The sequence below is a fragment of the Diprion similis genome, chromosome 3, assembly GCF_021155765.1.
Source record: "Diprion similis isolate iyDipSimi1 chromosome 3, iyDipSimi1.1, whole genome shotgun sequence".
In the NCBI taxonomy this organism is placed as follows: domain Eukaryota; kingdom Metazoa; phylum Arthropoda; class Insecta; order Hymenoptera; family Diprionidae; genus Diprion; species Diprion similis.
The window spans coordinates 18,126,514-18,137,110 of NC_060107.1; the positions used below are offsets into that span (position 1 = coordinate 18,126,514).

Genomic DNA, 10,597 nt, shown 5'->3' on the forward strand with positions numbered 1-10,597 from the left:
ACCTGCGATAATAACCCAAAAGACCGAGGAACTGTTTAACGTTTTTGGGATATTTCGGGACAGGAAATTCTTTCACAGCTACTAACTTCCCGGGGTCAGGTCTAACTCCTGACTCAGTGATAAGGTGACCAAGGTCAACGACTTCTTTGCGCAGGAATTGGCATTTGTCTGGCTGCAGAGTCAAGCCGGCTTCAGTTAGTCTTTTCATCAATTTTCTGAATTTAATTTCATGTTCTTGTAAATTTCGAGCGTAAATAACTATGTCATCCAAAATATACGAACATCTCATTGCCTTATAAGCCTAGCAGGTCTTGATCCATGAGCCTTTAGAACGTGGCAGGGGCGTTTTTTAGTCCGAAGGGCATTCGGGAGAATTCATAGTGACCCCGGGGCGTCGAAAACGCAGTTTTTGCACTTTGATCGGGGTGCATGGGAATTTGATGAAAGCCGGAAGCAAGGTCGAATGTAGAGAAATATTTAGCTGAGCCAAGTTGATCAAGAATTTCGGTGATGTCGGGCATTGGATAGGCGTCGCCGATTGTTTTTTCGTTGAGCTTTCGGTAGTCGATTACCATGCGCCATCGTTTATTACCGTCAATCTCGGGTTTTTTGGGGACGATCCAAACCGGAGAATTATAAGGAGATGCGGAATGTTTAATAAGGTCTTGCCGAAGGAGTTTATTGACCTGCGATTCGATTTCATCTTTGTGGATTTTTGGAAAACGATATTGTTTGGTGTGAATTGGTGTGTCGTCCGTCGTGGGGATAGTGTGATGGGTTAGATTGGTATGGCCTAATTTATCTCCCGGGAGATAGAAAAGATGGTTAAATTCTGTTAGCAGGTCGAGTATTGATTGTTTTTCGGGGTCATTTAGATGATCGAGGCACACACTATTCTTTAGGGTGTCTAATCTCTCTGACCTGCTGTCAGTCAAGAGTAATGTTGCGGCGCCACGACGAGGTGCACTGTTATCAGGTATGCGGGGCTTAGGTTGCTGATGTGCGAGGTCAGTTAGCTGGCGGGGGTTGGAGGGGGGGTAATGGGGCGGACGGGATATATGGTTATTAGTGGAAAGAATTAATGAATTATTATGAGAAGTGATTTGGGTAGGAAGGGGGGATTTTTGTCCATTATTTTTGTCGGAATTATTCGGCGGGGTAGAAGTAATTTCGGGCATGGCTGTGCTCAGTGGTTCGTCGAATTCTTCCAGGGTTGCCGTTGGAGAAGCTATCTCGACGACAGATTCGTTGCAATTGAACACGTAGGAATAAGCGATGCCATTCTGATTTCGAACTATTGCTTTACCACAAAGAACATTATTGCCTAAATTAATATGTTTAAGGTAGCCTACTTTGATATCTGGGTTTTCAACTATTATCGGGATGACCTTCGCGGTGCGGGCCTGTATTGTAATAACACGTGCGGTTTCAGGAGAAGGTTGTTCGATTTTGTTGAAGTGGATTGGCAATAAAGATCCAAGCATTACCGAGTTTGAGTTGAACGAGATAGTTGCTTTCTCTTCTCGTAAAAAGGGTTGGCCTAAAGTACCGTCATGTGGGACTGGTAATGAATCAGGGACTAAGTGAAAGGTATGGGAGTTGTTATTTGCGATGGTTTCCGTCTTTTCGTCCGTTATACCAGTCAATGTCCAACGTTCGTCTGTGGTGCGTCGTACGAAGGGCTCAACGCAACTTTCTTTGATCAAGTTTACGTCTGCACCGGTGTCGATAATAAATTTAGAGATCTTTGTAAATTCAGGGGTATCGATTGAAATTGAAGGGGGATAAGCTGAAGCTGTTATCAAGATGTGGCTTGTGGATCGGAACGCTAGTTGTTTGCATAGCTCGCGGGCGCATTCTCCCCGCGGGCAGTGTTGCCGTTTAAACCTTGATTCGAACTTACATGGTTTTGGTTATCACGCGGGGGAGATCTACATTGGTCTGATGTGTGGCCTCATGCCCTCGGATATCATTGCAGGTGCAACGCCCTAAACAGCGAGACAGACGAACCATCCACTGTCATAATTAAACAACTGAAACAGAACCTGGGCATCTTCTTCGAACAACTGCAAGACTTGCGTACATATAACGAAGAATGGACCCTCCTAAACTACGTGGACCTCCAAAACCTATTCGACCGATTTGACCAAGCATCAGATTTCTTAAATATAATAGAGGAAAAGTGCTCTTTGGCCAAGAGCAATTGCCAGACCGGTAATCACATCTCAATGTTGGCTAACAGAATAGGAACCATGAAAACATATCAAAAAAGAATCGAATATCTAGTCGGCCATCGCACAGGCGAATCCACTCACTCTGAACTTGCAAAGCTAGCCCACCATCGCAAAACACGAGGCGCGATTAACTTCATTGGCAGCATATCAAAATCTCTATTCGGTACCCTAGACGTAGAAGACGGAGAATATTACAATCAACAAATCGACAACCTTTACAATGACAGCAGACACTTAGCATCTCATGTGTGTGAAGTTGGCGACGCCATTTTTGAATTGACCAAATCTACGATTTGTGCTACATTGTGCTACGATTGTGCTACATTGTGCCGTAAACTACAATCCTTTACATCGAAGAGAGGAGCTTAAAACTCGAAAACCATTTTTTTTACGAGCACCGCCATTTTGAATTTTTCTATAAATGAAACTTGTGCTGAATTCAAAAATCCTTGCCAAATGTTGTGCCGAAATCAGCGCGTACCTGAATTATTCGGATTTCGAGTGAGAAATTTTTTTTTTAATAGATCAGCACCGCCATCTTGGAATAATAATAATTCGACGATTGTGCTAGATTGTGCTGGGCTTGTGCTACGTTGTGCCGTAATCGAGAATCCCTGATCTCTACGGCAACGCCAATGGCGATAGAATTTATTTAAACAGTGGAATTTCTCAGTTAGCACCGCCATTTTGAATTTGTATGAAAATAAGACTTGTGCTGGATTCGGAAGTCCTCGCCAAGTGTTGTGCCGCAATCGGCGCGTGTCTGAATTATTCGGACGTTTGGCATTAAAGCAATGTTTATAATATTCCTGTAAAAAATCATAAGTTGTCTTTCAGAGAAAATTGTAATTATGAATATTGTGCTGAGTTGTGCTGTACGTGTGCTAACTTGTGCCATTGTCCCACTTTTCCTAATTTCGACGGTTTTCCAAAAAATCGCAAAAATCGAAAATCTTATCAGCCGAGCACTTTTGAAATATCGAAAAAAAACAAAATTGTGCTAGATTGTTGTCGATTTGTGCTAGCTTGTGTCGTATTTCGTTTTTTTTTTTTTTTTTAAATCCGTACACGACATTGTAAACAAGAAAGAAAAAACAAAAAAAGAAAAGGAAAAATTTAATGTAACGAGTTGGGCGGAGTTGGTCTAGTTGTGAGTGAGAAAATTTTATGTACCCGTCTAACACAATTCAGCATGATTCGCGGATTTTCGAAATTTTCGAAATATTGCAAATTTGAGTGTCAGCTGCGAGAAGAATTCAACTTTACAAGTTCAAGGGTGGGTCAAAGCTATTTTTGGGGGAGGAGGAAGTTTATGTACTCGTCTAGCACAACTTAGCACAATTCGCGGATTTTTGGAATTTTCGAAATTTTGCAAATTTGAGTGTCAGCTGCGAAAAGAATTCAACTTTACAAGTTCAAGGGTAGGTCAAAGCTATTTTTGGGGGAGGAGAAGGTTTATGTACTCGCCTAGCACAACTCAGCACAATTCGCCGATTTTTGAAATTTTCAAAATTTTGCAAATTTGAGTGTCAGCTGCGAGAAGAATTCAACTTTACAAGTTCAAGGGTAGGTCAAAGCTATTTTTGGGGGAGGAGAAAGTTTATGTACTCGCCTAGCACAACTCAGCACAATTCGTGGATTATTGAAATTTTCAAAAATTTGCAAATTTGAGTGTCAGCTGCGAGAAGAATTCAACTTTACAAGTTCAAGAGTAGGTCGAAGCTATTTTTGGGAAAGGAAAAAAGTTCATGTACTCGCCAAGCACAACTCAACACAATTCGCGGATTTTTGAAATTTTGCAAATTTGAGTGTCAGCTGGAAGAAGAATTCAACTTTACAAGTTCAAGGGTATGTCGAAGCTATTTTTGGGAAAGGAAAAAGTTCATGTACTCGCCTAGCACAACTCAGCACGATTCGCGGATTTTTGAAATTTTCAAAATTTTGCAAATTTGAGTGTCAGCTGCGAGAAGAATTCAACTTTACAAGTTCAAGGGTAGGTCAAAGCTATTTTTGGGGGAGGAGAAGGTTTATGTACTCGCCTAGCACAACTCAGCACAATTCGCGGATTTTTGGAATTTTCAAAATTTTGCAAATTTGAGTGTCAGCTGCGAGAAGAATTCAACTTTACAAGTTCAAGGGTAGGTCAAAGCTATTTTAGGGGGAGGAGAAAGTTTATGTACTCGCCTAGCACAACTCAGCACAATCCGCGGATTTTTGAAATTTTCAAAATTTTGCAAATTTGAGTGTCAGCTGCGAGAAGAATTCAACTTTACAAGTTCAAGGGTATGTCGAAGCTATTTTTGGGAAAGGAAAAAGTTCATGTACTCGCCTAGCACAACTCAGCACGATTCGCGGATTTTTGAAATTTTCAAAATTTTGCAAATTTGAGTGTCAGCTGCGAGAAGAATTCAACTTTACAAGTTCAAGGGTAGGTCAAAGCTATTTTTGGGGGAGGAGAAGGTTTATGTACTCGCCTAGCACAACTCAGCACAATTCGCGGATTTTTGGAATTTTCAAAATTTTGCAAATTTGAGTGTCAGCTGCGAGAAGAATTCAACTTTACAAGTTCAAGGGTAGGTCAAAGCTATTTTTGGGGGAGGAGAAAGTTTATGTACTCGCCTAGCACAACTCAGCACAATCCGCGGATTTTTGAAATTTTCAAAATTTTGCAAATTTGAGTGTCAGCTGCGAGAAGAATTCAACTTTACAAGTTCAAGAGTAGGTCGGAGCTATTTTTGGGAAAGGAAAAAGTTCATGTACTCGCCAAGCACAACTCAACACAATTCACGAATTTTTGAAATTTTGCAAATTTGAGTGTCAGCTGGAAAAAGAATTCAACTTTACAAGTTCAAGGGTATGTCGAAGCTATTTTTGGGAAAAAAAAGTTCATGTACTCGCCTAGCACGACTCAGCGTGATTCGCGGGTTTTTGAAATTTTCAAAATTTTGCAAATTTGAGTGTCAGCTGCGAGAAGAATTCAACTTCACAAGTTCAAGGGTGGGTCAAAGCTATTTTTGGGGGAGGAGAAAGTTTATGTACTCGTCTAGCACAACTTAGCACAATTCGCGGATTTTTTGAATTTTCAAAATTTTGCAAATTTGAGTGTTAGCTGCGAGAAGAATTCAACTTTACAAGTTCAAGGGTAGGTCAAAGCAATTTTTGGGGGAAGAGAAGGTTTATGTACTCGCCTAGCACAACTCAGCACAATTCGCCGATTTTTGAAATTTTCAAAATTTTGCAAATTTGAGTGTCAGCTGCGAGAAGAATTCAACTTTACAAGTTCAAGGGTAGCTCAAAGCTATTTTTGGGGGAGGAGAAAGTTTATGTACTCGCCAAGCACAACTCAACACAATTCGCGGATTTTTGAAATTTTGCAAATTTGAGTGTCAGCTGGAAGAAGAATTCAACTTTACAAGTTCAAGGGTATGTCGAAGCTATTTTTGGGAAAAAAAAGTTCATGTACTCGCCTAGCACGACTCAGCGTAATTCGCGGATTTTTGAAATTTTCAAAATTTTGCAAATTTGAGTGTCAGCTGCGAGAAGAATTCAACTTTACAAGTTCAAGGGTATGTCGAAGCTATTTTTGGGAAAGGAAAAAGTTCATGTACTCGCCTGGCACAACTCAGCACAATTCGCGGATTTTTGAAATTTTCAAAATTTTGCAAATTTGAGTGTCAGCTGCGAGAAGAATTCAACTTTACAAGTTCAAGGGTAGGTCAAAGCTATTTTTGGGGGAGGAGAAGGTTTATGTACTCGCCCAGCACAACTCAGCACAATTCGCGGATTTTAGGCATTTTCAAAATTTTGCAAATTTGAGTGTCAGCTGCGAGAAGAATTCAACTTTACAAGTTCAAAGGTAGGTCAAAGCTATTTTTGGGGGAGGAGAAGGTTTATGTACTCGCCCAGCACAACTTAGCACAATTCGCGGATTTTTGAAATTTTCAAAATTTTGCAAATTTGAGTGTCAGCTGCGAGAAGAATTCAACTTTACAAGTTCAAGGGTAGGTCAAAGCTATTTTTGGGGGAGGAGAAAGTTTATGTACTCGCCTAGCACAACTCAGCACAATCCGCGGATTTTTGAAATTTTCAAAATTTTGCAAATTTGAGTGTCAGCTGCGAGAAGAATTCAACTTTACAAGTTCAAGGGTATGTCGAAGCTATTTTTGGGAAAAAAAAGTTCATGTACTCGCCTAGCACGACTCAGCGTGATTCGCGGGTTTTTGAAATTTTCAAAATTTTGCAAATTTGAGTGTCAGCTGCGAGAAGAATTCAACTTCACAAGTTCAAGGGTGGGTCAAAGCTATTTTTGGGGGAGGAGAAAGTTTATGTACTCGTCTAGCACAACTTAGCACAATTCGCGGATTTTTTGAATTTTCAAAATTTTGCAAATTTGAGTGTTAGCTGCGAGAAGAATTCAACTTTACAAGTTCAAGGGTAGGTCAAAGCAATTTTTGGGGGAGGAGAAGGTTTATGTACTCGCCTAGCACAACTCAGCACAATTCGCCGATTTTTGAAATTTTCAAAATTTTGCAAATTTGAGTGTCAGCTGCGAGAAGAATTCAACTTTACAAGTTCAAGGGTAGCTCAAAGCTATTTTTGGGGGAGGAGAAAGTTTATGTACTCGCCAAGCACAACTCAACACAATTCGCGGATTTTTGAAATTTTGCAAATTTGAGTGTCAGCTGGAAGAAGAATTCAACTTTACAAGTTCAAGGGTATGTCGAAGCTATTTTTGGGAAAAAAAAGTTCATGTACTCGCCTAGCACGACTCAGCGTAATTCGCGGATTTTTGAAATTTTCAAAATTTTGCAAATTTGAGTGTCAGCTGCGAGAAGAATTCAACTTTACAAGTTCAAGGGTATGTCGAAGCTATTTTTGGGAAAGGAAAAAGTTCATGTACTCGCCTGACACAACTCAGCACAATTCGCGGATTTTTGAAATTTTCAAAATTTTGCAAATTTGAGTGTCAGCTGCGAGAAGAATTCAACTTTACAAGTTCAAGGGTAGGTCAAAGCTATTTTTGGGGGAGGAGAAGGTTTATGTACTCGCCCAGCACAACTCAGCACAATTCGCGGATTTTAGGCATTTTCAAAATTTTGCAAATTTGAGTGTCAGCTGCGAGAAGAATTCAACTTTACAAGTTCAAAGGTAGGTCAAAGCTATTTTTGGGGGAGGAGAAGGTTTATGTACTCGCCCAGCACAACTTAGCACAATTCGCGGATTTTTGAAATTTTCAAAATTTCGCAAATTTGAGTGTCAGCTGCAAGAAAAATTCAACTTTACAAGTTCAAGGGTATGTCGAAACTATTTTTGGGAAAGGGAAAAGTTCATGCACCTACTTGCCCAGCTCGACTTAGCACAACATTTACCATCATAATTTTCAAAAAGTGCTGAGCCAACTTCACACACATTATTTTGTATCTTGAGTATGGTTTCGAAATTCTTTCTATTGATTGCTGTGATATATATGACTGCTTTTGTTCATGAAGTGTACATTTATCTGGCCAGTTTGGAAAGTTCTCTCATACATTTCTTGCATTCATACCTCCTCCCTACGATTTTTCGTAGTTTTTGATAAAAAAAATTTTTTTCAACTTTTTTTTCATGTACAACAATTTCCAACATATTCAGTTAATAAGTTTCGTTCATAATATATCGTTCATTTTCATTTTCATTTCTAAAAATTCTTTTCAAGTTTTCTCAGATTCATATTTTTGCGTTTACGAAAGTCTGTACGTTCTTACTGGTATATATTTCTTCCCGTAGTACTGTAATAGTCTTAGTCTATTTTGAATTACTATTTTTGGAAATCTCTTTTTTACATTTTCATCTTCTTAGTTTCCAATGGTTTTTTCATCATTTCTTGTGACGTATACTAAGTTCTGTTCATAACACATGATTATTTCTGTTGAGTACGAACAATTCTTACAAACCTTTTTTTCATTGATATTTTTCCTGGTTCGGATAACTGTATGATTTTACTGATAGATTCTTCGCTGTAGTATCGTTATAATCTTAATATGCTTTTTTATATATCTATATTGGCCTCCTGCACCAAGGTTGAGGGGATAAGCAAATCGATCGAGGCGCTCATGGTGGCGAGAAAGTTAAAAAGCGTTCCGGATTTTTACAGAGCGTACCATTACTGCTCGTATAAATTAATAAATATTTCCGTTAATTTATAATGGTTTGCTGTGTCTTTGGCTGTACAAATTCGCACACAACCAGCGCTTGTGAATTTTACAAATTTCCTAAACATAAGCACAAAGAAGATCAAAAGAAACTGTGGATTGCTGCTGTACAGCGGAACCAGTAAGATATCTTGACCTAACTAAGCTGGATGTATTAATCAGCTGTCAGCGTTGATGCTGTCTACTACATACCAATTCTATATCTTAAGTGTGTTCATTTTAATATTTTTTTTCTAGCCCCGATGGATCAAACTGGATATTAAAACCAAGTCATGTTATCTGCAGCCAGCATTTTATTGGAAATAGGAAGTCAGATTCTGTTTTAAGCCCTAGCTATGTTCCTACTGTATTTTCTTTGAAACATCGCAACAAAATTGATGAAAAACAAGCTTTAAGCAGGTATGAATAAAGTAATATGAATAAAATGAATGATTTAGATGTACTGATAATGTAATATTGTTATATTGTTTCTTATAACGTAATTCTTTATTTTTAGACATGCTCGTTTTATGAAACGCAGAATGGCTGATCAATCAAATGAATTGAATGTGGAAAAACCTCGCAGACAATTAAAGCAACAAAAAGAACGTATCAATGGTTATGAAAATGGAAATCAACAAAATGAAATTATCAATTATGGAGAAAATAGTGCATTTGATCGAAGTGTTATTGTAGGAAAAGAAAATGTGGACCAAGAATGTCAAGTAGAAATACTTCATTTAAATGATTTTAATACATCGAATTCTTTTACTTTGTAACGATAATATCATTTGAATTATTCGCGCCCTAAATGTACACGTGGCACTGGGTGCGCTAAACGCGAAGTTTGAACAGTTCCGACACAGCCACCTAGAATTGGGTGCTAGGCGGAACAGGTGAAATGAGGAAATGAGACACACTTGGAGAAGACGCCGGACCACGAGGTCAAAATTCCTCCGAATTAGTTAAAACTTTATTCAATTTATATTACTTCAATCTAATGTGACATTCAAACACCTAAAAGTGCAATTCAAAGTTTAATAATGGTATCAAAGAAAATCCAACAATTATAACGTCGACCATCAATGAGATTTTATGCCGATACGATACGAAGATATCAAGATCCGAATTCAATTCGAACACGTGAGCCTCAAACTTGGAACCACCATCAAATATTCTCCATGTACATTTAACGGACGTTATCGTTCTCATCATCAACGTGGATCTCTTCGAAGGCTGCTGCTGAACGTCCAACATCGATGGAACTATTCGTATCATGAGTATCTTAGATGAAATAACATTTATTGAATTCCCTTTGATACCCGAATAATCTAAATTTTGACAAACAAGTGCATTCTGAATTTAACTTTAAAATATATATACTTTGACAATGCGGCGTATTTTAAAATGTCTGTATGAGTGTTGTATGGATGGATGTGTGTGTAAGTTTTAACTAACTTGAATTTGTGTATTTAATATACCTATTTTACTCCTTTCTCATTAAATTTGTATCAAGGATGAATCATTAAGAAGGAGAATGTAAATCTTTATTTATTTATTTATTATTTAATGCTCTTAAAAATCACATTTAAATATAAAAATTACATTTGGCGCCCAACGTTCAGGCAAGAATTTGAGTCTGGTTTAGCTGTTTGTGTAATTTTGAATTCTAAAAAAAAAAAAAAAAAAAAAAATATATACAAACGTTCAGGCAAGACCTTAAGTCTTGTTTACCTTTTAGGAATGACCTGTTAGATATAGTATGACATGCCTTGTTGATGGGTAAGACTAATCCTAATGTAATCGTTACCAGGTCGAGATCGAAAACACTGAGCCTGTATTCTACTACCACTCCGTTGACTATACATAGACGTAGGAAGACGAATCAGTCAATTCCAATAGACAAAGCCATGGAGGAACAAATCATACAATTACGATTGGAGAAGGAGAAATTGGAAAAACTCAAAGATGATCTTAGGAAACAACAGGAGGATCTCCAGTCTCGTAGTGAGTTGGCGAAGCAGATAAACATGTTGCAAAAAGAAAAAGAAAATCAAGCTAGAACCTTAAATGAATTACGTAGAGGTTCATCGAGTCAACAGGTAGATACAACAACTCAATTGCTAGGTGGATTGATGAATCATTTTCAGTGTTCACAATTGGAAATTAAAGCCCCTAAATTTAGTGACGAGG

At 38.3% G+C, this 10,597-nt stretch overlaps 1 protein-coding gene across 1 annotated transcript; it reads left to right on the plus strand.

The window, feature by feature from the left end:
* Window positions 1-8,418: 8,418 nt before the first annotated feature.
* On the plus strand, window positions 8,419-10,274 carry LOC124404706 (THAP domain-containing protein 11-like). The gene is made up of 4 exons (XM_046879035.1): window positions 8,419-8,546; window positions 8,663-8,824; window positions 8,922-9,129; window positions 10,218-10,274. The coding sequence occupies exons 1-4, from the start codon at window positions 8,419-8,421 to the stop codon at window positions 10,272-10,274; spliced, it is 555 nt and encodes a 184-aa protein (XP_046734991.1).
* Window positions 10,275-10,597: the final 323 nt, after the last annotated feature.

Excerpts from the sequence above, each read along its gene's own strand:
- LOC124404706 (XM_046879035.1), top strand. The coding sequence starts at position 8,419 with ATGGTTTGCTGTGTCTTTGGCTGTACAAATTCGCACACAACCAGCGCT. Across the intron at positions 8,547-8,662 it reads GCTGCTGTACAGCGGAACCA|CCCCGATGGATCAAACTGGA; the intron begins GTAAGATATCTT and ends TTTTTTTTCTAG. Across the intron at positions 9,130-10,217 it reads ATGTGGACCAAGAATGTCAA|GTCGAGATCGAAAACACTGA; the intron begins GTAGAAATACTT and ends AATCGTTACCAG.